The sequence below is a fragment of the Rhamphochromis longiceps genome, linkage group LG3 (genome assembly GCF_057381845.1).
Source record: "Rhamphochromis longiceps isolate RC_006_pf linkage group LG3, R_longiceps_female_GT1.1, whole genome shotgun sequence".
Classification (NCBI taxonomy): Eukaryota; Metazoa; Chordata; class Actinopteri; order Cichliformes; family Cichlidae; genus Rhamphochromis; species Rhamphochromis longiceps.
The window spans coordinates 61,202,366-61,229,005 of NC_140559.1; the positions used below are offsets into that span (position 1 = coordinate 61,202,366).

The window sequence follows — 26,640 nt, forward strand, 5'->3', positions numbered from 1 at the left end:
GGGAGCCGAAAATAGATCCAGTTCGGCAAGGGTGCATTCGGCAGATTTCTTGTGTAAGAGAGACATTTTTTATTTATTTATTTATTTTCTTCTAAAATATGTCAGAGCTCCTCTGGGGCTTCCTTCTCTTCCCGCTGCCAGCCTTGACTGATTTACTTTTTACTCCGACGCTTTTATTTTTAATCCGCTCGCCCGGAGGGCGTTTCCTCTTCCTGCGGGAGAGGACCATCATACCCCCCGCCCCCTCCTGGCGAGGCTCTGTCAGCTTACCCATCACTCTTTTCACAGCGTCTGTAGCGATATTGGTTGCGGCCGTTTTCAGGTGAGGTTTAGCTACGGCGAACCCGGATTTGAAGAGAGGAGACACGAAACGAAACAGTCTGGAGAAGATGGATCCTATCCCTCTGCCGTACATCACGGGCGCTCCGTAAAAACCCGGAAGGGAACCTCCCACCTGCCCCTCATAATACCTCACAAAACGGTGGGGGTCCTGCGGAAGACGCGCAGCCATTGTCAAGCCGGTTTAAAGTGCAGCTTGACTATCGTTTTCCCGTAAACAAAATCCACGAATCTGTCGCGGTCCGTTTTAATTTCTACGCGTATGGTTTTAATGTATTTTTTAGAAACGCGTAAGTAATGGACCGTATTATGTCTGATGCTGATCACGTCTCCGTAATCGCCTTTCACGTTAAGGACGCTGAGCAACGGTGAGTAACTGTCACCGACCGGCTGGTACTGAACGATGTCGGTGTAGAGAAACAGGTTATATACGCCCGCGTTCATATCGCACGGATACGGAGTAGAGCGCTTTGACAGAGTCCACCACTCGTTCGTTTTCAATCCCAGCATGTAAGCCAGAGGAGGGAAGACCTTTATTTTATGGCTCCCGACTCCTTTGATATCCAGACGTTTGGTGACGTTGTTGAATGAAGCCTCGAAGGACGGGTCGTACTTTTGGATCGCTGGCACCAGGTGATCCAATAGATCTTTAACGCGTCCGTAATGACCTCCCCTGCCGAATTTTAAAATCACCAGGGGCTGATCTTCCTCCGTCGTCCGCATCAGCTCCAAGTAGGAGGCGTCCGGCGGTAGATTGTACCATGTGCGCGGATAAATGAATTCGCATAAGCCCACGCTCCATTCTCCGGTCAGCTCGAGGGGTTTGGCCAGATCCACCGTGTAGCAGCCGCTGGCGTTATCTTTAAATAAGCCCTTGCTGGCGTTGGAAGGCAGGGTCACGTAAAACCCTTCGGACTGCATGATGAATTTTAAAAAATGAGCCGAATGATGCGAGGGGTCTCTTTTTTTATACTCCTACCACTTCCGAGGCTTTCACCCAGCTGTTGAATTTATCCGGCCAGTTTTTCCACTTGACAAAAACCTGTTTTTCCCCTCTGACTGTGCGCCGCTTTAAAATCTTCTCCACATGAAACGCTTTGTCCTCGGTCAGTTTCACTTTCTGCAGCTCGGGCTCATAAAACGACCCATCAATGGGGTCCCCGTCATAATCTTGTAATTTATACACCGGTGGCGATCGGTGAAGGACCCTGATCACAGTAAAGATTTCGTCCGTGAAACTCTGTTCGTATTTTTTATCAAATACTCCTCTCAATTTGGATATCCTCACCAGATCCGCCTTCTTAAATTTCAACTTTATTTTAGGACGGGCGGCTGTGTTTCCATACAAGTTGCGAAACACCTGATCCGCGTTCTCGGGGCGCACCTCGGCAGGTGCCATTTTAATGCTGCTGTGATAACTGCGGTTATATCCTTCTAACAGGTCGGGCAACACCTCCAGATAGCGTCTGGTATTGTGCGCGGTGAAATATCTCCACATCCTCGTTTTCAGAGTGCGGTTAAATCTCTCCACCACCGAGGCCTTTAGGTCGCTGGCGGTAGCAAAATGGGAGATGCTGTGATTTTTCATCAGAGCTTGAAAACTCTTGTTGAAAAACTCTTTTCCCGCATCGGTCTGTAAATTTTCCGGTATTTCGCTCTCTCTCAACACAGATTCGAAAGCTTCAGTCACTTCAGAACCCGTCTTCTTTTTCAGGGGGCGGGCGTAAGCCTTTTTTGAAAATACGTCTATGACGGTTAATAAATAATTGAATCCGTCGTTGTATTCAGACAGCTGTCTCATGTCGCACAGGTCGGCCTGAAGCTGCTTCAGGGGTTTGGTCACAAACACTCTATTTCTCTTAAATCTTACTCGCGCCGGCTTGTGCAGAGTATAGGCGTCCTGCTCGGATAAAAAATTCTGCACCTTGCGGATATCAACTTTTTTACCAGTTTCATCTTCTAAAGCGCGTCGAAGTCTATTTACTCCTCCGAAACTACCTGGGTGATGCGGGTCATAATACACTTTTTTCATCTCACTTTTCTCGGCCATCTCGTCTTCTGATAAAAAGCTCGTCTGCGTTATAACGTCGCAGGAGTCGGCTTTTATTATTTTATTCAAAAACCAGAGATGAATGTTTTTTTTTTTATTTATTTATTTTTTATTTTTTTGAAACCAGAGGGCTTAATGTGTAGAAAACAGGAATACAATATTCAAAAAACCAGAGATGAATGCTTTTTAAATATTTTTTATTCAAAACCAGAGGGTTTAAACATGCAAAAAAAAAACAGGAATACATTTTTATTCAAAAACCCTGAGATAAAACACAGTTATAGAATACAAGTAAGTTACAAAAAAAACAGGAATACACTTTTATTCAAAACCAGAAGGTTTAACATGCGAAAAAAAAAAAACAGGAATACATTTTTATTCAAAACCCTGAGATAAAACACACTTATAGAGTCAAACGGTTACAAAAACTCTTTTTTTTTTTTAAAAAAAAACATGAGGTAAACATGATAAAAGGTTACAAACAGGATATTTTTTTTTTAAAAGCATACACGATTAAAAAACGAGGTAGTTTTTTTTTTTTTTTAAAAAAGAAACAGAATACATGATTAAAATAAAGCAGAATTAAAAAACGAGGTAGTTTTTTTTAAAAAGAAACAGAATACACTTTTATTCAAAACCCTGAGATAAAACACAGTTATAGAGTCAAACGGTTACAAAAACTATTTTTTTTTTTTAAAAAACATGAGGTAAACATGTTAAATGGTTACAAACAAACAGGATACTTTTTTTTTAAAGCATACACGATTAAAAAATGAGGTAGGATTTTAAAAAAACAGAATACACGATTAAAAACGAGGTAGTTTTTTTAAAAAGAAACAGAATACATGGTTTAAAAAACAAGGTTAACTATAGGAAGCATGCAGGATAAGAATCAGCAACCTTTGTAAAACTCCGTAACCAAACGGAGTTCCCCGATTTTAACCACATCTTGCCCCACCAAATTGTCATAAGCGTCTGTGATGGCGTCAAAGACTTTCCTCACCGATTTCAGCTCATGAAGCAAGGTCTCCGCAACCATTCCTACTTTAACATCCTCAGTCTTGATGTTGCGAGCAATCAGCAGACGTTGAATTGAAGGCACAAAGCGAGGAGTGAGCAGTTTCTTTCTGATGTTATAATAATTGTCGGAATAAAAATCATCCTCCAGAATTTGCAGGCACTCGTGTTGTCTCTGGCTGGGATGGTCTATCTTACATCCATTACATTCGTCGGTGCGGTGCTTGTTTATCACCAAGTTGACCAGATGATACACGGCTGTTTTCACAGTGTCGATGAATAAAGAAGACGCCCAGCCGTCCATCTCGTCGGTATGCTGCTGCTGCCGCTGCCGCCTCTGGCGCTTCAGAGGCCAGTAACCGGGAGTGTCGGGTACCAGCTCGCCCTCGTCAGAAAAACAATCGGTGGAGCCGGTCTCCTCATCGCGAAGCAGGGGTGCAGAGTCCATCTCTCTCTCTCTCTGAGCTAAAAAAGGCTTTTTTGATCGGACTTTTAAAACAGAAGGAAGGGGGGCGTGGTCCGGGAGGGGCGGGGATTTTCAGAAGTTGAGACATTTCCTTACTCCTACGGCATCCCTCCAGCAGCGGCAAGTTTGAAAAAGAATTGTAATATCCTTCCTCACTTGCAGCATTCTTACGACCCACTCTTTGGCTGGTATAACCATCAAGCTGCGAAATAATCCGCAGTCGGAGCTGAATTTTTCCAAGACAAAAATGTCAGGGGCATCAGACTCGTCAGTCGAACGCAGACTCGCTCTCATTCTCCATCTCCCCGTGGCTGTGGTTCCTGAAGACCAGACGGTTGACAAGATTGTTTTAGTCTTGATCAGTTGCTCATCGTTGAAGCGTATGCCTCCGTTCCGCGGCGGGGGAGGGGGAATAGCTTCTTCTTCTTCCGTAGCTTTTTCTGGAGCCGGGGGAATGTTTTCTTTATTCTCAGCGGCTGCTTTCTCCTCTTTTATTTCTGGAGCTGGGGGAATGTTTTCTTTATTCTCAGGAGCTGCTTTCTCCTCTTTTGTTTCTGGAGCTGGGGGCTCATCATCTTCTTCTAGAAGTTTTTCAGCCAGGGGCTCATCATCTTCTTCTTCTTCTTCTGTGTCGAGAGGATGATCATCATCATCATCATCATCATCATCATCATCAGCTGATTCATCAGGGGAGGAAGCATCCTCTACAGAGGGGGTCTTTTCTTTATCCTCATCATTCACAACAGCAGTATCCGCTTTTTCATCAGAGGAGACAGAAGGAGGATCTTTTTCATCAACAGCAGCATCATGCTCTTCTTCATCATTGGAGCCGGAAGGAGAAGGAGGAGGAGGGGGAGGAGAATCTACCTCTCTCCGGGGTCTTTTAGCGGCAACATCTTCCTCTTCAGGAATGGGAAAATCCTCATTTGCCTCTCCGATAGCCATCGCAACAAGCAGCTTCAGCACGGCCCAGTCACTGGGAGTCAGCTTCACAATGGTGCTCGATTCCGTCAAGCTTTCTCCTTCGTTCAACTGATAAAACCAGACCTCCCCCGACTCATATTTGAATATGTAGCCCCACTTTCCACAACCCTCAGCAGGCAGAGTCCATTCTCCTCGCAAGTTTCTCGGTGCTGGAATTTGGCTGCGGAACATGAAGACGTTCTTACTTCTTCCTTCTTTCCGCGGAGTGTCGGTTGCTTCGGGTCTGGTACTGTAGATAGAGACCGGCGTATCGCTGATAATCGACGAGGCCCACTCGCTGCTGCTGCCGCCCATGCTCGAGGAGGGTTCTGCGGGGGGACAGATTTCTTCACCGTCCAAGTAAACAGGACCGCTGGAGGGCTGCAGAAGGAAAGAATCCATCTTGTGTGTGAGAGACTTAGAAATTGTGACGGGACTCCTCTCTCTGGTTTTTATTCTCCTCCCTCGCTGCAGTCCCTCCCACTAAAAACTTTTTTTTCACATCAACAGATGGCGCGCTTCCGGGGGTTCACCCCTCCTTTCTCAGGGTGCAATTCGTTACGGTTAGCAACAGATGGCGCGCTTCCGGGGGTTCACCCCTCCTTTCTCGGGGTGCAATTCGTTACGGTTAGCAACAGATGGCGCGCTTCCGGGGTCCGCCCCCCTTTCTCAGGATACGATTCGTCACGCGGGGGGTTTCCCACCCCCCTTTCTCCGGATACGATTCGTCACGCTGGGGGTTTCCCACGGAGGGGAGGGGCGGGGGGTCAAAAGGTCGTGATTAGGGCCATCAATCACTTCGGATCAAATTTTGTCATAAGCTGTATGGGATTAACTCTCTCACAGCTAAAGTGACTCCATAATGACAAATGAACAAAAATAACTTACAAAATAGTTTTTTTAAAGAATGACAACAAAAAGACAGCCTGGATATGCGCTGGATTGTCTCAGTGGCGTCTTTGCACAGCCTGCACCCGGGGTCTTGCCTGGTGTGATAGACCTCAGCCTCTATGGTTTCCTTATCCTCACTCTCTCACCTGGTAGAAAGTTCTGCATGATTCTTATGATCAGCGTCATGCTGCATTTTAAACTGACATTTCTTCACTGAGTGACGTGCAAAGTCATCCAGTGGAGACACCGTAGAAGGCAAAGGGAGGATGTCCAGTTTAGTACACATCTTCCTGCCAGACAGGAGTTCATACGGAGGACGCGATAAAACCGTTCAATTGGTCAGTTTGCAGCTGGGTAGTAGACAGATGTTCTGCTGATGTTCTGGCTACCAGGTGTTATATTTGACATCCCTGGTCTGTATACTGCACATGCTGCAAGGTAGGTCTGGGGACCTGTACGTGCTTGACCATGAATCTCACAGCAGAAAACTCATTCTCAATACTCATCTACATTCACTCCTCACTTCAATCTGACAACTCATCAAAGCAGTTTGTACTTTTGTCACACACAGCTCCAGATTGCTCACTTTCCTGAATACTATCCAGCACTGCATTAATGTTTACAATCAAATTACTTCCACATTTTTTGAAGTATGTACGTAAGAGTGAATACAGTAACTCGCTGTCAGAGGTTTACTTGCAACAAATATAAATACATATTTTCAGTCTTGTGTCACAGCTGCTCATCCAAATTTCTCTTTCAAGTACATCCCAGGGACTACTGGAAACAGATCTGATGACTGAGCAGGCCATTGGAGTACAGTGTTGTCTATTATTGGTGAGTCAGCCAATAACTTCTTACAAGGAAAACATTCTGCAATTATTTGGAAGAACAGATCAAGTTGTTTTTTGAGATGAATGACAAAGACGATGTATCACCTCTATTATTGTGGGAGACGTTTAAAGCATATGTGAGAGGCTGTGTAAACGTAATAACATGGAACGCATGGTTCAAATACAAAAATTGGACTCTGAGAATGCCAGACAACCGTCTGTACAGCTACATAGTAAAATATCAGCTCTGAAGTATAAACTCAATAACTTGCTCTCAGATAAAATTTCCAGGGCCTTCATGTATGTTAAGCAGACCTATTTTGAATTTGGTGATAAGCCACATAAATTACTGGCCAATCATCTAAGGAAGAGAAAAAGTGATAGGGCCATTCATGCAGTCAGGTCAGACTCAGGGTTGTTGACCAATTCTTATAAGGATATTAATACTGCTTTTAGACAGTTGTATGAACATATACATCTCCGTGTAATGCAACCCCTGTGATTATGTGGATTTACTAAGCAAATGCAACTTGCCTACATTAGCACAAAAGGACAGGACATCTCCAGATGCAGACTTAACATGTCCAGAATTGATTAATACCATACGCTCCCTGAAAAACGGGCAGAGCCCAGGACCTGATGGTCTATGTAATGAGTTTTATAAAAAGCAGTTTACTAACCCCATATTTGCTGAAAATGTTTAATATGGCCTTGGAAGATGGTGCACTCCCACAGACCCTGAATGAAGCAACTGTGGCTCTCATTCCAAAGACAGGAAAAGACCCAGAATTGGTGAGTTCTTACTGACCAATCTCTTTATTGAACACAGATCAGAAAATACTGGCCAAATCTTTAGCCAGGAGACTTAGTTCCAACATAGGTGAACTGGTTCACCCAGATCAAAGAGGGTTTATCCCAATAAGGCATGCATCTTATAACCCGAGACGTCATAACCCACAATCGCCAGACATCACTGCCGATCGTGGCTCAAGAGTTGGGAGTTCGCCTTGTAATCAGAAGGTTGCCGGTTCGAGCCCCGGCTTGGACAGTCTCGGTCGTTGTGTCCTTGGGCGAGACACTTCACCCGTTGCCTACTGGTGGTGGTCAGAGGGCCCGGTGGCGCCAGTGTCCGGCAGCCTCGCCTCTGTCAGTGCGCCCCAGGGTGGCTGTGGCTACATTGTAGCTGCCATCACCAGTGTGTGAATGTGTGTGTGAATGTGTGGATGACTGGATATGTAAAGCGCTTTGGGGTCCTTAGGGACTAGAAAAGCGCTATATAAATACAGGCCATTTACCATTATTTATTCCTCTAGGGATCCAGATACAAATCAAATCAAATCACTTTTATTGTCACATCACATGTGCAGGTACTTTGGTACAGCACATATGAGTGAAATTCTTGTGTGCGAGCTTCACAAGCAACAGAGTTGTGCAAAATACAATAATGTAAACAAGCAAAATACAAGAATGGCTACATCTGAAACTAATAAATATATGTACAATATATAATAGTATATGCATTTCTGGATGTGTATACCAAATATTTTTCTACGTGTGTGTGTGTGTGTGTGTACACATATTTTACAAATTAAATAGAGTAAACAATAAATAAAATATATAAAAATATACAGAGTTGAGACATGTGCAAAACAGTGGCATTACTGTACAGTATGGAGTGCATAATGTTGAAGTTCCAGTAGTGAAGCTGAGGTGTCTATGAAGTGTTCAGCAGTCTGATGGCCTGATGGAAGAAGCTGTCTCTCAGTCTGCTGGTACGGGACCAGATGCTGCAGAACCTCCTTCCTGATGGAAGCAGTCTGAACAGTTTATGGCTGGGGTGACTGGAGTCCTTGATGATCCTCCCCGCTTTCCTCAGGCAGCGCTTCCTGTAGATGTCTTGGAGGGAGGGAAGCTCACCTCCAATTATCCGTTCAGAGCACCGCACTACTCGCTGGAGAGCTTTGCAGTTGTAGGCGGTGCTGTTGCCATACCAGGTGGTGATGCATCCAGTGAGGATGCTCTCAATGGCACAGCGATAGAAGGTCCTGAGGATGCGGGGGCTCATGCCGAATCTTTTCAGTCTCCTGAGAAAGAAGAGGCGCTGCTGCGCCTTCTTCACTGTTTTGTTTGTGTGTACTGACCACGTAAGATCCTCAGCCAGGTGTACACCAAGGAACCGGAAGCTGCTCACTCTCTCCACAGCAGCGCCGTTGATGGTGATGGGGGTGTGTACTTCTCTGCACCTCCGGAAGTCCACTATCAACTCCTTTGTCTTTGCGACGTTGAGGGTGAGATGGTTGTCTTGACACCAGTGGGTCAGGGCGCTGACCTCCTCCCTGTAGGCCGTCTCATCACTGTTGGTGATAAGACCCACCACTGTAGTGTCGTCCGCAAACTTCACAATGATGTTGGAGTTGTTAGTGGCTGTGCAGTCGTAGGTGTAGAGTGAGTACAGGAGAGGGCTCAGTACACACCCCTGTGGAGCACCAGTGTTCAGTGTGATGGGGGATGAGGTGATGCTGCCCAGTCTGACCACTTGGCGTCTGTCAGACAGGAAGCTAAGGATCCAGTTGCAGAGGGAGCTGCTCAGTCCTAGATCCTGCAGCTTCCTGTCCAGCTTCGAGGGAACGATGGTATTGAATGCTGAGCTGTAATCTACAAACAGCATCCTCACATACGTGTCTCTCTTCTCCAGGTGTGACAGGGCAGTGTGTAGTGTCAGGGCTATGGCATCATCAGTGGACCTGTTGTGGCGGTATGCGAACTGTAGAGGGTCCAGTGAGTCGGGTAGTGCAGAGCAGATGAAGTCCCTGACCAGCTTCTCGAAGCATTTGCTCACGATGGGGGTCAGGGCTACAGGTCGCCAGTCGTTCAATGAGGAGATGGTGGAGGATTTGGGTACAGGGACGATGGTGGCCATTTTGAAGCAGGCTGGGACTACAGACAGAGAGAGGGAAAGGTTGAAGATGTGCGTGAACACTCCAGCCAGCTGAGCCGCGCATGACTTGAGGACGCGGCCGGGAATCCCGTCCGGACCAGTAGCTTTGCGTGCGTTCACCTTCCTGAAGCACTTCCGCACATCCTCCTCAGACACAGTGTGCGCACTGACGTCATCCGCGGTGCGCACACAGACCTAGTGATACTGAGCCTTGATGCAGAAAAGGCCTTTGACTGTTTCGAATGGTCATATCTATATGCAGTATTAAGTAAGTTTGGAGTTGGACCTAATTTTGTCTCCTGGATTCAGTTGTTATATAGTAATCCGTGTGCCAGAATACTCACAAACAAAAAACCCTTTCCGAACCATTTAAGCTATTTGATGGCACGAGATAAGGATGCGTGCTGAGCCCTTTATTGTGTGGCCTCGCATTAGAGTCGTTGGCGGAAACAATTCGGAAACATAAAGAAATACATGGCTACAATACAGGACACACCTCCAATAAGATCTCACTGTACGCTGATGATATTCTGCTGTCTTTTATTGGTGATTCAGTGCAAAATGTAGCCTTAGTTTCCTGTTGTAGCCGAGCGACATGCCCCCAGTGTTGTCTTCTGCTTAGGAAAATCTCAGTACAACAATGTACGTACAGAAGCCCGTCTGACATCATGTGACGTGAGAAGCCAATCTCAGGTTAGTAATTCATATAGGCATGTAGACATGGTCAAGACAGCTTATGAAGTTCAAACAGAGCATCAGGTAGAAAGGTGAGTGGCATGGTTGTTTGTCTGAGTGTTTCAGAAAGTGTTGATCTATGTTCCTACTCTGTCACAGTCCCTGTTTTGTGTTTTGGGGGATGTTTTCAGTTTTCTTTAGCTTGTATTTTTGATCATTTTTGTTTGCCCACCTGTAGCAACGTGTGGTTTGCAATATCAATCTAGGAAAATGCTATAGATGTGCAAAGGTGTGCATGGGCTAGCAACTAGCAGTGGATTCTCTGTGTTCTCCAATAGTCACACAGCAGCTTCATCCTGTATTTGTTTTTATTGCTCCCACCGCAGACACATTTGGACGATGGGTGGACTGAACATTGTCTCGTGGTTTGTAGTGATCCATTTTGGTTCACTTGTAGTTCACTTGGGTTTTTCTCTCATTTCAAACTCATCAACTGTTTCAGATCAGAGTAAACAAACCATTTATGTGAAAATTCCCCTATGTTTTCTGATTTCATACTTTCGTACTCGTGCAGTATCTTTTTGATTTCAGTCAGGTTTTTCAATCTCAGTTTTTTCCTGCTTTCCTTGTGTTTCTGTTTCTGGTTCAGTCTCATTTGTGTGTTTGTTTTCTTTTCTGTCTTCTCTGTCAGTCATGTGTCCATGTTTGTCCAGGGGCCCGTTCTTCGTACGTCGCTTACTACATCCAAGATCAAATGACACATCCAAGACCAAATCATCACGCTAACCGTGAGCGCGCTAATCCGGTTCTCCGAACACACCTGCTGTTGACGATTAGTATAGCTGGATGAAGTAATGTGAGATCACTGGGTGTCGTAAAAGGGGCTATGCATCGATAGTAGAAACATTGATCGGCAACCCTTTGATTGGTCGGCGAAAATGTCGAAGGAGCGCGTTCTGTATTTTTCGGCAGCAGAGCAAGAACTCTTGAGTGAGGGATTTCAGGAGTTTCAGAGTTTAATTAAAACGCAAGGGAACACTGCAAAGGCTGCAAAAGCAAGGAGAGAGGGCTGGCAGAAAGTTGCTGACAAATTAAACTCGTAAGTAATTTCATATCACACTATATTATCCAATATTATATTACATTATATTATATTATGTTATATTATATCCCCTTTCACATTAGAGCCACAACAGGACCCACTAGAACATGGGAACAAGTAAAAGTGAAATATAAGAATATTCTACAGAATGGTAATATTTATCACTTATATTGCTTTTAGTCTCTTGAAAAGAGACCCTGAAATAATCTGTTTGTTTGTTTATAACAGCAACCAAGAAAAGGGCAGAGCAAAAAAAAAGACAGGTGGTGGTCCTGCACCCCCTCGTCAACAAGTTGGTTAAGTAAATAATACCCTCACGGGAATATCGATATCTCTCTATGAGCACACTGCCGCACTGAGCTGAAGGATCCTGTCTATCCCGCAATATACGCTGAATTCTGAGGACTCTCCTTATCAATCTTGCACCTTCCGCAATGGGTGGCTCGCGTATACGGACAGGACATGGCTGCGACAGGCTTCAAATCCACCTTCGCTTTTATAGCCGTGGTCTCTCATCTTGCTTACACGAAGTAATTTGCAATTACTACTCTGAAATATGAATTACATCTGTAATAATCACATACATGTAATAGAATGTTAATAGTACATTTCCCTTTTTTAGGGAATGACCTGTATGTATCTGTGTGACATCAATAAAAGGATCAAGTGCTGCATTATCTTTAGTTACATTGATGTTATTTATTTATGGTGAAACAGTGGTGGAATATCGCTGTTGCTTTCGTATGAATGACGCGGACATACCTGCGTGGCCGCGATCTAATCCTGTTTACATAAAGTAAACCTGCTCCCGAGCAGGTTTACGCTTACGGCTCTGTTGCTATGACAGCAAGTCCCGGATGAGCTTCGGGGAACCGAACGATCCAGGATCACGCGAAATCGTCAACAATCAAATCCAGCTAACTTACTTAGCGAGGTACGAAGAACAGGCCCCAGCTCTCAGTGTTTGTTACTACTCGTTTTGTTTAGATAGTCCCTCGTCTCGTGTTTGTTGTGTTTAGTTTTGCTTCCCCTTGTCTTGTTGTCTGATTCCATTCAGCTGTGTTCCCCGGTGTTTGGGGAGGAATTTTCCTGGTGTGCGTTTATTCTACGAGACTCTGTTGGGACTTTGTTGCCTCATCCTGTGTTGTTTTGTCCTCACTTACAGTTTGTGTTCCGTTAAGATTAGTTGAAGTTTGCTTTCCTAGTTTTATGTGCTGTCTTTTAGTTTGAACTCTTTTTTGAACGTAGATGATAGTAAGGGTGTGCAGCTACTGCATTGCATTTGGGTAATCTCAGTATCTCACTGAACATGCCTCTGTACTGGCCAGCATGTCATGGAGTGGGTGGGAGGAATCATCTAGCATTGTTCTCGTCTTGGACAACATCCACCTCTCGTAACTGTAACTTTCTCTACTCCAACACGCTTCCCTTTACCGTCTGCAGTTAGTTCAAAATGCTGCTGCACGGGTTCTAAAAGGTACTAGAAAGTATGATCACATCACCCCAGTTCTAGCTAATTTACACTGGCTCCCTGTCAAATACCTTATACTCTAAAATTCTCTTCCTTACTTTTAACATTTTAAACAATTTGGCACCCAGTTATCTGACTGAACTCCTCAGCTTGTATAACCCCAGGACAGCACTAAGTTCATCTTGCCAGATGCTCTTAGAACAACCTAGATCGCGGCTGAAGTCCAGAGGTGATCGGGCTTTTGTAATTGCAGCACCGACACGCTGGAACAACCTCCTGTAGTTCTGAGTCTATTCATTCCTTTAAATCGCGTCTTAAAACTCAACTTTTTACTTTGGCTTTTGAATCAAATTAGTTTAAATCATCATCAGGCCTGTTTTATGTTTGTCACCTTTGATTTTTTTTGGTGTGTTTGTTGTTTATTTGTTAACTTTTTTCCCTTGCATTGCCTTTCAATGACTCGATGATTTTTGCTGATTGTTAAGCACTTTGATCAACCCTGTTGTTTTAAATGTGCTATATAAATAAATAAACCTTAAACCTCTCGTACACCACCTACACCAGAGTGCAGCTCCACCCCAAAATGTTACTGGCCTTGCAGATGAGTTTATTGAGTCTGTTGGCATCCCAACCCTCAACTACAGCATGCAACACCATTGAGGATGGCACTGGCTGAAAATCCCGAGCATTGTCTGACAGATGTTAAAAGATTACAGCTGCCTCAGGAAATAGCGACAGCTCTGACCCTTCCTGTAGTGTGAAGTAGTATTTTTCTTTTAACCCGGTCCAGTTTATTGTCATTGTGTACTCTGAGGTATTTATTATCCTTCACTGTGTCCACTTTGACCCCCTGAATTAAAACAGGTGTCACTGGTTTCCTGGTCCTCTTAAGATCCACATTTATTTCCTTGGTGTCTGTCACACTGAGCTGCAGATGATTCTGTGTGCACCACATTATATGACTCCATCTCTTTACCCTGACCGATGCAACTAACCATCACAGAGTAAGCAGAGAACTTGTGAAAATGGCAGGACTCTGTGCAGTGGCTGAAGTCTGTGCAGTCAATAGCTGCTTGTGGTGCCCCTCTGTTGCTGATAGTTTTTAAACCAAAGTTTTTCTTTATCTAAATAACGCACTAGCATATCAAGTTCTTTTACCACTTCACTCTAGTTATACCGTCTATAATGCATTTACTATCAGTTTAACTCTTTGCTCCTCTCTCATACTTCCTTACTGTAATTTTAAAACTATCCATTAATCCTTTAGATATATTTTTACAGGTACATCCACATGTATTTGGACTCTCACACAAGTTGTTGTTGTTTTTAACTGTTTACTGAAACAAATTCCAATTATAGTTAAATAACAGACATAATCCTTAGACTCTCAGGTTTCATTTGAGGGTATCAGTACATTACAATACATACATTCAAATTAGATGAAGGTGTTTCGATTCGATGAAATGTTGTGGTTTGTGATCACACGCTGGCTGTTTTGATGTGTGGCTCCTCCCATTGTTGTATGTGTGTTCTTTGAATCTCCTCCCTCCAGGCTGGGTGTGGGGGTGTGTCTGTGTATTTGCTGGTGAAACAGGTTAGAGAGCTTATTGGCTAATTCAAACAAGCTCTTGAAGTCTGGATTGGATGATTGAATGGACAGCAGCCTCTTAACCTCCAGCTGACAGCGCCCTCCCTTGTCTGCTCTACACCCAACAAAGAGCTAGTTGTTTGTAGTTCTGAGCATCTGTGTGAGAAAGTCTTTTCGTACAGTGTGAGCTGTTTGTAATTACGATATCTTTGTGTTGAGCTAAAAGCATTTTTGTGAAGTCTTATTCATGTGTACACATTGAGCACTGCAGCAGTGAGTGAGAAGCCCTTTTTCTCTTTTTTGTAGGAGCTTAGGTTAGACAATTGTCTTGTTTGCTTTTACTTTCTGAAGACGGGAGAAACCTTTTTGTTTGTTATTTTGACATTGTTCATATTTGAAGAATATAAACTGCTGATTAGCCCCTTTAGTTAGTGTGTTGCTGGCCTGTCATGGGAGTCGTGGGAGTGGGGAGTCGCACCTGCATGTTGGGTCCCGGTTACCCGTAGGCCGGGTCATAACAAAGGGTCGAGGAGTTTCAGCCCCTTAAAATGTGTCTACCAGATCAACTGCCCATTTGCACATGTGCGAAGGTAACTCTACTTGGACAAACTGCTCGAAATTTGTTGACAGAAACATTTCAGTGATATTGAGTCATTCTGCACTCCAGATGCGTTAATTGCATTAAACATTTTTAATCGTGTTAACGGATTAATTTGCATTAACCCGTTATTTTTGACCGCACTACTTTAAACACATCAGTCATGTAATCTTTATCTATTTTGGGATTAGGAACTTCTGTATCATCATTAAATATCCACTAATGGTATCCAACTCTTGCTTCTTAAAACCACCCTCTCTAGGATGTTTATTGTCGGTTGACTCAGCCAAGTCAGTCAGAAATGACTCCACACAATCAAAGAATTTTATTTTGGAATATTTTTTTGTTTTTAGTAATTCCTTCCTTGCTTTCCTTTCTTTCCACAGCAAATCATATTCTGTTTTATTTTTCATTGACATACTCTTAATTTAATGGCCCCATAATAAAGTATTATATACAAGCTAAATCTCAATCACTGATCCCGAGTTTCCTCTTCTTCATTTACGGCACCAACAAATTACTTTGGACATCATGAGTAGGACAGTATGTTGTTGCATGTCAGTGCTGCTTTATTGATCGAGACTCACCAGCCCTTTTATTTGATAAACACTTCTACAAAATAGAAGTATGGGGCTGTACTGCTTCCTGTCTATTGTAATGAGGAACGTTGGGTTGCTAGCAAACAAAACAAAGGAGCTAACAGCGATACTGCAGAGTCAGAGGGAATATGGAGACTGCACAGAGACCTGCTATCTTCAGAAGTTTCCTGATGACTCTCGTTGGTTTGATGCATCAGTGAGGGTGATGAGACGGAGTGCTGGGCTGGGCTGGACTCCTTTGTCATGCGGTGTGAACAGAAACATCTAGAGATCAGTGTGACAAAGATCAAGGAAATGATTGTGGACTTTAGGAGAACCAGGAAACCAGTGACCCCAGTTTCAATGCAGGGGGCTGATGTGAAAATAGTGAAGGACTATAAATATCTCAGAGCACACAGTGACAAGAAAATGAAGCTTATGCATGATTTCAATAAGGGAGCTCTGAGGTCTCACATCTGTCTGATGTCACTCATGCTGTGTGATTAGTGTGGTATCATACATAATTTTTATAACTTATACAATTCCTCATTTAGCCCCACATAATAACTGGTGTTGTAATTTAAACTGGTCATATGTTTTCAGTCTCATTTTCCCTCCGGCTGTGCCATCAGCTGAGCTGCAACACCATGAGACACGTGTCTGTTTAGAGCTGATCCTTATCTGAAAAGGAAGCTAAAGAAAAACATGCATTTTTATTTGCTGAGATGGTTTGTAGTGGACTCACCAGTTTATTTCTGAATTGCTAAAACAACTCTCATTCTTCGAACTCATTTATTGAATCAACACATTACAAATAAACCCAATCAACACTGGCAATGTTTGCATATTTCCCCTAACACCTGGGATTGATTATTTAAAGATAGTTTTCACAATAACCATCGATTACCTGTGCCTATGACGAGTTTCCTGAATATAATTTATTATTTGAGGAGATCGGTGGCAGAACTATGAGGTAAACGGTCGCTAATCTAATCGATGTGCGTCATTAAATATATTTATTTCGAAACCAAAAAGCCTGCTCACACACAGGTTCGCCAATAAACTGTATGATGCCTTTAAATTTAAATCACGTTTTATAATTTGAGATCAGAAAAGTCACACTGAGAGTAAACGCAAGCTCCAGCAGCTCTGCGCTAACAAAGCAAGGCACACTGGCTGCGATGACGTTATGTTGACCACACAGATGTCCACGTTAACCTGACCAGCACAGGTTAGCGTGGGCGTGATTCCTAAACAAGCAGCAGGTGTTAAACAGCTGGTTGTCATCCGCGTGACACACAGGGAGACCCGTCAGCGAAGCCGTCCAATCGGCGGATGCAGCACGTGGAACACGGAGAATATGTAAAAAATCTAATCCGGTGTAAAGGTCATTTAACGTGAAACACCGGGAGCTACTGGCAAGCTCCACGAGCCACCATTTCTGTATTTAAAAAAAAGGTTTACGCTTCGTAATTACACGTCACCTTTCGTCACTACCGCACCTGCGCAGTCGTCGTATACATTTAGCAAAGAACGGTCACAGAAAGGCAGAAAGAGAGAAAATACACTAACCTAACCGGAGGAAACGATTTTATGTCCGTAAGGATTAAAGCTATAAGAGCCGATAGAAGCCGACTACAGCGGAGGAGTCAGAGCAGTGACGGGGACGGTAAACAACCGTCGATGTGCCTCTGATATCCGGACATACAAGTCATCTTTTTTTCCTGAGTAGGAAGAGACGAGTCGCCGACAGAGAAACATCCAGACTGCAAGCATGAATCCCGAATAGTGAGTTTCACATTAAACACAATCAGCTGCACGGCTGTTGTTATTGTCTTCTTCCAGGAAGTATCATTGTGTTTGGCTAGTTTTCTGCTACATCACACCAGGCTGGTTGTGCTAATGGAGAACAGCGGCTCGGCTTCAGTAAACAGGGTGCGAACAGCTTCTTTAACGTGTCAGCTTTCCCAGTGCGGTTTCTCCACACATCAACAAATACTTTGCTTGCTCGTGTCTCCCGTTTCCCCCGTGACCGCGGACCTTTAACCACGACCCCCTAACAAAACAGTGCAGTGTAGAGAGAAACACTAATGTAGTAACAAAGAAAGAAACGCGGTTATTGTTCGTTTCAGATACCAGAGCCAAAACGTGTAACGTTACCAGCTGGTGATTGGGCTGTACTGGCGTGTTATGGCTGACCTGTAGCCTGGGCGAACAGGCTCCGCCCACTGTTTCCCCTTTCTCCATGGAGACGGCCACAGTATGGAACACTCGACAAAAATACGTTTTTAGTCCCACTTGCATTTAAACTTTACTATTTCCATAGCAATGCTTTTTAGATGTATGCAAAGGCAGCTCATTTGTGTTGTTTGTGTAGGCTGTTGCTAACCAAAAACATAGTGTCCACACTTTAGTTCAAAATTCTTGAATGTCACACCATGGAACTTGTTACATTAATTACCCTGAATGTGTTCATATCTATCTGTCTATCTATCTACAAACACACACACACGTGATATAAATATTTATACGTTTAAGGAATGTACAAGGGATTATGACTGATTAATCGTACACTCATAATCTGCCTGTGCACTCCAGTGAGTCCTGTTAAACCGCTGTGTGTTCTTGGACCTGCACCTCAGTTTCAGGGTGCTGTCAGTCTTCTTATAACCAGGGCAACTTTATGTAGAGCAGCAATTCTTTTTATCAGACAGTTCTTCTTTCCATGAGGTGCTATGTTGAACTTCCAGAATGAGAGAGTGGGGGAGCAATAACACCAGCTTCTCACCTGAGACCTCGTAACATGACGCTGAGTAGGAATAAATAGCTAACTGGGCACAATTTGGACATTTGCACTTGAAGGTGTTCTCACTTTTGTTGCCAGGTTTAGATATTAATTGCTGTGTGTTGAGTTATTTTCAGCAGAGGTAAATTTACACTGTTATACAAGCTGTACACTGACTGCTTCACATTGCATCAAAGTGTCATAGCTTCAGCGTTGTCCCATGAAAAGATATTATAAAATATTTACAACAATGTGAGGTTTGTACTCTTTTGTAAATATACATCCATTAGTGTGTAATTACATTTGATACATTTTCATAGACTTAGAATTAATCCATTAAGTTTGTGGCAGTACACCAAAGGTAGAGGACAGAGAACTCGTAGGCATCACAGGCTGTGGAGGCAAATTTAATTTCATGTTCGCACCTTCAGAGTCTCGATATTAAGGGTCATAGCTAAGTTTTGTCATCTGAGAAGGGGTCCCCTTCACCTGGGATGTGAAAACACGATGCAAAGTAACAACCGGCATCTGAAAAAAGTGTCCTCTCTTTCTTCTTTCTTTAAGTCTCATCTTCTCTAACACACAAAACACTGAAGGCCTACACTCAGAGTCAGAGTTGTTTTGTCTGCTGCAGCTATATGCAAATAAATTGGGAGGAGTAAAGGCCCCAGTATACTCACCGTTAGGCACAGGAAGTGGCTGCAGTATTCTTCTGAATGATGGGTGTTGCCACTCAGACAATATTGGTATAAAAGTGTTAACATATAAGGGGAAGAAGTGCAAATCGAAAGCAAAGACTCTGCAGCATTTATTTATTTGCAAAGTTTTTTCCACAAACGTCCCTCCCTCTTCTTCTTTCACTTCTCCACTGTGTAAAACTCTGTAGGTCTTCTGAAAAAGAAAGTCTCACGTCAGAAGTGCTTGACTAACTGGTAGAACTCTCAAACATGTCTCACAAATTTAGAGGATCATCATTTAGCCTGGAGAAATAGTTTGTTGCTTTATAAGAAAGCCCTCCACAAAGCCAGAACATCTTACTATTCATCACTGATTAAAGAAAATAAGAACAACCCCAGGTTTCTCTTCAGCTCTGTAGCCAGGCTGACAAACAGTCAGAGCTCTGTTGAGCCAACCATCCCTTTAACGTTAACTAGTAATGATTCTGTGATTCATCTTTCTGAGTTAACTTCAGTAATTACCTCCTCGAAGCATCAACGTGTCTTCTATATCCCGATTCTACAGGAGTGCTCACAGAAGTCCTGCCATTAAGTGACGTTTCAGTCTTAAGTATGATCAAACTATCTCAATTAATCAGCACAGGCCTTAAAGCTGGCTGTAGTTAAACCGTATATATCACATTATGCTTGAATAACCTCCAAAAACAAATGTTTCAACCATAGAGTGCCTAAAATAGCGCTGGCATACTCGTTTTAAACCAACCATTTAATAGTTTTTCTACTTTGAATACTAAAAATCAGAATGAACTGAAATGTTTTATTTTAACCATTTTTTTTATCCATCAGTTGCACACAGAGGTTTTTCATAGATGGCAATGCTGTCACAGTATGTCTCTCTGAGGTCAATCATAGACCTCTAACAAACAAAGAGTCATAGCAAGAAAAAAGTAAGTCAAACAAGAATTCATGAGACTGAAACATAGGGCTGCTCAATTAATCGAATTTTAATCACGATTACGATCTGGGCTTTCAACGATCATTAAAAATGACTGAGCCGATTATTAGCCCCTCCCTCGTGCTTTACTCTCGCGCTGCTCCGTGTGGCAAATCGAGCGCACCTCTCTGCATTTCGAACACGTGTCACAACAATTAAGAGCAGCGGTCCCCAACCTTTTTTGCGCCACGGACCGGTTTATGCCCGACAATATTTTCACGGACCGGCCTTTAAGGTGTTGCGGATAAATACAACAAAATAAAACTAGTACCGGTACCGAAAAAAAGAAGATTTATTCATAACACACGTGAAAAGACCCAGGAAAACCGAGTAAACGATAAAAACGATAACAAAATAATGCTGAAAACCGATAAAAACCCTGAAAACTATACATTTCACACCTGAGCCTCAACTCTCTCATACCAAACGACTCACGGACCGGTACCGGCCCGGGGCCCGGGGGTTGGGGACCGCTGATTAAGAGGAAGTTCGGAAAGCTAAGCAGAAGTTATTTGGAGAGGAGAGTGACTGCTGTTGGTTGAAAAGAGAGGTAAAAAAACTTCAGTGGTGTGGAAACATTATGGGTTCGCGGAGTCAGAACTCATTTTTCATTTATTTTTTATATTGCAAACATTTGCACTGTTATCAGTATTTGCACACTATTTTATATTATTTTTTTGACAATCTTTAAAGTCATTATTCAATACATTGTTATTGTTAAATAAATATCGTCAAATAATCGAGATCTCAATTTCAGTGAAAATAATCGTGATTATCATTTTTGCCATAATCGAGCAGCCCTACTAAAACATTGAAATTAAAAAGATGCTTTTTTGTGAACATAAAATATTTACAATTTAAAAAAACGTGATGCCCTCAAATTACAGAAACAAAAGTCTAGATAGTGACTATGAAAATGACTGACCACGAACAGCCACAGCTGTCACAGCTTAACGTTTTCTTTGGCGTGTGGGGAGACGTTTAAAACATTCGTGCTTTTGCAGCTCGACTTTTCCGACTTTACCTTTTGCAGCAATAGTTTAACAGCATGTTTTGCAAATTACTGCATTTTGTTCACCGTCACCTGAAGCTCCTCCTGGCGCTGTTATTCCATGTCTGGTAGGATACAAACACACATGCTCACTGCAGTGTGCCGGGTAGAATATTCTCCAGTTGGGAGGGGGCGATAAATGATGCATTCACAGTGTGCGGAAGAAAAAAAGTGAATGTTGCCGTGGTAATTTATACTGGTTTGTTTCAGTAAAGCCATTTTAACCATTGTATGTGGAAACACTTGCCATACCTTTATCGAGTCTATGCGATATATCGCCCACTGATTTGAAGAACGCGGCACTTTTCAGGGGTCGAGTCGTATCAGCTTAACCTTAGCTAACGTTTATCTGCACGCTCCTTTTGACAGTTGTGTTTGAACAGTAATTGTAAAAGGAAAAAAAGTTGCATTGTCCATTGTTATAAAGTCACATAGGTCTGATTGTTGTAAGATGAGGTAATATTGTGTATATTATAGTATATTTATGTTTTTGTTGTGACTTGGTACACATTTGTTTGAGCATCCCTACTTCGAATTAAAAGAACAATGGTTCCATTTAATTAAAGGGGGATTTGCACTTAGTCGGGTCGTATTATAAAATGTTTCCCACTGTTTTTGTTTTTTATTGCAATGGTAATTTTTCAGCCTTGTTCTTTGTATTTCAGTGACTATCTGTTCAAGCTCCTGCTCATTGGAGACTCTGGTGTAGGAAAGTCTTGTCTTCTACTGCGTTTTGCTGTAAGTAGTACTTCCTCACTGTAAGATGTTTTTCACTTCTGTTGGACTGAATGACTGTTTTTAACTGGTTTTGCTGCTGGCCTGAATCATGCTGTCCCTCCTCTTTCTGTAGGATGACACCTACACAGAGAGCTACATCAGCACCATTGGAGTGGACTTTAAGATTCGCACCATCGAGCTGGATGGCAAGACCATCAAATTGCAGATTGTGAGGGCACATGTACACACAGAGCACCACATTTATGGTCTTCTTTTGGGGCTGGTTGAGGGAAATTTGGCCAGAGTGTGACAAAACTTACAATTCTGTAATCTGTGAGATGTCAGCTTTTAGAAAGTGGATTGTTTGCTTGGTTACATTTGGTGGACTGAACATGGGGGTCAATAGTTTATATTTATATTTACACAGCAGACCTGACGCCATGACTGGTGAACCTGGAGTGAGTGAACTTTAGTTTTTGACAAGTCACACCGATGTCTCTCCCTCCCAGCTATCCCAGCTCAAGTTCCTCCAGATTTAATAATCCTCTGATAAGGAGCTCGATCTTCAGTTAACCCTACTGATTTTTAGTTGGCTCTGTGCAGGCCAGTCAGTAAAGTTGTTGTTAGTTTTCTGAAGGTAGTTTTTCACTATTAGAGAAATATGTTTTAGATCGTTGTCATTTTGGGAGACACAGCGATGATGCAAATCCGTTTTTGCTCTGACTGCTTCATGATGCAATCACTCCAGCTCTTGATACTTGGAAATGCTGTGATAACTTTGCATATCCATCTCCTGCTTTGTGAGAATCAACAACTCTTTTTCCTCAAGTCCAAACTGATGTTTGTTTTGATCGTTTGTGAAGTGACAGGTCAAATCCTTGCTGAACTTTTTATACTACATGTACATTGGACGATTTCATTGTAACCACTGGGCAACTCCTGAGAAACAGCCCTACATCATAAACCTCCTGCAACAAGCTTTACACTTTGAAACTCAGACAAGTACTGTTCTGGCAACCGCCAAACTCAGATATGTCCATCAGATCGCCAGGAGAAGTTACCCAACAGAACGTGTCTACATAGCCTACCACGTCACGTCTGAGTTGCTGTCCTTCACAATTGCTTCCACATTGTTATTGGAATATTTAGTATGAAGGTAATTTGGTGACTGTACTTGTTGCACAGGTGGCAGCCTATAGCAATATCACGCTGGCTTTAACCCCTGACAGGGACTCATTTGTAGAAGCAGTTTGCATGCCTAGGTGCTTGATGTTATACACCTGTGGCTATGGAAGTGATCGGAATACCTGGGTTCAGGGATTTGGATCGGCGAGTGAATACTTTTGGCAGTATAGTGTATTCTTGACTCTGCCCTGAGGCGTGTCTACTCAAGGTAGATGTGTTTCCTCAAAGCTTTCTAATTTACCAAGTCATTAAAAGGCTAGAGTCATCTGGAAAATAGAAATATTCAGTCTACTGGCAACTTTATAGAAATGTTACCTTTGTCAGAAATCAGACTACAGAAACTTAAAACAACGACGGTGCAGGTTAACTTATACACAGCTTCATGAATGTTTCATTTTTCACAAACACAATTGGTTTTCTATCATAATATGCTTGTTATCATTGTAATATATTAATATATCCTCCCTTTTGCTCCTCTTTCTCTCTCTTCGTCCCTCCAGTGGGACACTGCAGGCCAGGAGAGGTTTCGTACTATCACCTCCAGTTACTATCGTGGAGCCCATGGCATCATAGTTGTTTATGATGTGACCGACCAAGTGAGTGAGCATTTTTATGGAGTTATGGTCTGTTTAATCTGAAGTAAATAAATAAATATTTGCCAGTACTTGCTACTTTTATCTGAAGAAGTGTTAACTATGTTCTCCTCAAGGTTTGGAGGAAGATTTGAACACTGTCATGCCCTGATTTTTGAAGATACTTTGTATTCATGTATAGAGACGGCTTTTTGTTCATATTCATTCTCATTGCACAGGAGTCCTATAACAATGTCAAGCAGTGGCTTCAGGAAATTGACCGATATGCCAGTGAAAATGTCAATAAACTTCTGGTGGGCAACAAGTGTGACTTGACGACTAAGAAAGTAGTGGACTACACAACTGCTAAGGTGTGGCTGCTTATGAATAACTGTCTCTCTCTCTCTCTCTCTCTCTCGAGGTCATTTTGATGGGACCTGATTGTTCATATCAAACATGAAGGCATATCTGGATGGATATAAAACTAGTTCATGTTATTGTTGGACTGTTGTAAATCACTGTTAGCCTGTTCTCTTAAAACCTGCCTCAAAAGCCTTCAGTTGATCAGAGTGCTGCACTGAGTAGTGTCGGGGGATCGTCTAAGGAGCTTAGAAAACTTCTTCAGTTCTTAAACCAAATGTTGGAGAGTCCCAGGTATTTAATCCCTAGTGGAAGTTGCATTTTTGAGATCGTGCTGCCTCAACTGCCACTCACATCTTGCATCCGGTGATCTCACTTGAAAGGGTGACCCTGATCAAGAGTGGGTCAACTACCGTCTTACGGGACAACTCCCACCAGGGATTAAACACCTGGGACTCTCCAACATTTGGTTTTAGAACTGGAGAAGCTTCTCAGATGAGAGGTGAAACATCTTCAAGAAACTTAAAGAAACTTTCTTTCTAAACTCCTTAGACTACCTGGATGACTGAGAACCCACACAGACACCTAATGGGCTGAAATATTCTGACTGCAGATTTCTGACTGTTTGCACTTGAATTTTCTTCTTATCTTTTCAGGAGTTTGCGGACTCTTTGGTGATCCCCTTTCTGGAGACCAGTGCCAAGAATGCCACAAACGTAGAGCAGGCTTTCATGACCATGGCAGCTGAGATCAAGAAACGCATGGGCCCTGGGGCCACAGCCGGCGGGGACAAGCCCAACTTAAAAATCGATAGCACCCCCGTCAGGCAGTCTGGAGGGGGCTGCTGTTAAAGGACCTACAACCATCTCAGTGATTTCTCTACTCTGTTCCCTCCCATCACCCGTAGAACTCACACCCCACCATATAGCCCACTCCCACTCCCGACTTTCCCCCTGTGACCTGCTCGGACAGAGGTCTAAACTGCAAAGTCAGATTGAATCTGTATGAGGGTTAATTCAGACCTGTTTGATTAGACAGAGAGGAAAGCAACCAGGAAACACACTGAGACCATTTTATCTTTCGCCGTGGAGGCAGAAGGAAATGAGATACGGCAGGAGATTGGCATTAATTTAAAATGACATGGAGATAAAAGATTAGGTTCAAATTCAAGTGAGGTTATTGCTACGAAACACACACACAGTAGTGATGGCACGAGTTACAAAAATTAAAGCCGTTTGGCCAAATGCATTTGTCCTTGGGCTCCGTCTGTTTTTACTGATCTCAGCCCAAACTTCACTCGCTCTGCACACACTCACTACGCTACACACTGTGGATGACCTGAACTCTGTAGGATGCTAGCAGTCTAACTGTGACGCATCGTTGTTATTCCTGAGGAGGGTCTAGGATGGATGGATGGTCTAGGGAAAGCCCAATCAGGGAGCCCCTCTCCTTCATCTGTTTCCTTCCTCTTCTGAGCCACTTTTTTATAGTGTGTTTAGACAAAAGCAAGGTGAATGTTTTTATTATGTAACTCTTGTTTGAGGAGTCAGCGTTCTTTCGCCTCAGTCAGCCAGTGTACTAAACATGCAGACGTGTGCTGTGAGCCAGCAGGAAGCAGACCCCACTGACTGTGTCGACCAGAGTCTGCTTTCTCTGTTGGTCTGTGTGTTGGAACGGTTACATTTCCCCCCAAAGTTTTTAACTCGAGCACCCGGGTCTGACTTTGCTTCATCATGTATCATTTATTGTGTAATATATAGTCACATGTTCTGTGTGGACACGCCTCGCTCACTCTTTCTCAAACAGACTGGGACTCTCTGCTACGGCCTCCTTAGTGCTGCACTCTGTTTCATCCATGTAGAGAGGTGGAAAGTGTTGATGTGAAAGATGGCAGAAGGAGAACTTGCTCTCAGTCTCTTTATAGTGTAAGAGCAAAGTAACTAAGCCTTTGTAGCAGAGACTAGCACGATGAACCACAGGGTCACCTGAGCCTGACTCTTACTGTTGTTTTGTTGTTGTTTTTGATTTGAGTCAAAAATTCAGATATCAATAAAACCACCAATATTTGTATTTATCTACATACAGAATGTAAGTATTGAATAGAATCAGAGCTGCTCTGCTGGATAAACTGTGATCGCACCATTTCTAAATGATCTCGAGCATCTTTTTGCTACATTCTGTATCGGATGATAAACTGAACTCGGGCCATGAAGGTGTTTCCCTGACACTGCACATAGATGATGAAGGATGACTGAGCTGGAGTGAAGAGATTCACTCAGTCATGTTTCATCAAAGCCTGCAGAACGTTTTGTCCCAGGAAATGTTTTTCAGGATCTTAAAGGTTCCTTTAGATTGGAGTTCGTCTGTGTTTCCACTGCAGTCTGGAGCCAGTCAGTCTACTGGAATGCAATAAAGATGAGCAACCATGTTCTGCTGTCGTGATCACTGCTCTCTGCGTCTGACTGGTCAGTGCTGAGCTACAGAGGCCACTGTGAACGGGGCATTAAAGAGCCTTCACAGGACTCTTTTGTGTGGGAGGTTGGACACGTACTTTAGGATAACCGCAGTGAAACTGTTTTCAGAGTAATATTTTTTGGTAAACATCACCCCTCACCTCATTTGACTGCCAACAAATTGATCAACAAATTGATTGCAAACAGTAAAAACTTCTGTCCAATAACAAAGGAGCTACAGAGGAGTGAAATACTGAAGAGTAATGAACACAAGATTGAAATGTTAAGCATTACCAGCATCTCTCTAGAGTTTCTTTTTAAGTGGATTTTAAGGGGT

General features: G+C 43.0%; 1 protein-coding gene across 1 annotated transcript; it reads left to right on the top strand.

Moving 5' to 3' along the window:
- The first annotated feature begins 17,006 nt into the window (after positions 1 to 17,006).
- rab1ba (zRAB1B, member RAS oncogene family a) lies at positions 17,007 to 26,278 on the top strand. The gene is made up of 6 exons (XM_085400573.1): positions 17,007 to 17,297; positions 21,682 to 21,754; positions 21,867 to 21,962; positions 23,419 to 23,514; positions 23,730 to 23,861; positions 24,507 to 26,278. Exons 1-6 carry the CDS (start codon positions 17,284 to 17,286, stop codon positions 24,699 to 24,701), a joined length of 606 nt encoding a protein of 201 aa, XP_085256699.1. The 5' UTR covers positions 17,007 to 17,283; the 3' UTR covers positions 24,702 to 26,278.
- The last annotated feature ends 362 nt before the right edge of the window (positions 26,279 to 26,640 follow it).

What these genes read in the sequence shown, in the direction of transcription:
- rab1ba (XM_085400573.1), top strand. An exon ending in GTCTTCTACTGCGTTTTGCT is followed by an intron (nt 21,755 to 21,866) that starts GTAAGTAGTACT and finishes CTCTTTCTGTAG; the next exon opens with GATGACACCTACACAGAGAG. An exon ending in AGACCATCAAATTGCAGATT is followed by an intron (nt 21,963 to 23,418) that starts GTGAGGGCACAT and finishes TCGTCCCTCCAG; the next exon opens with TGGGACACTGCAGGCCAGGA.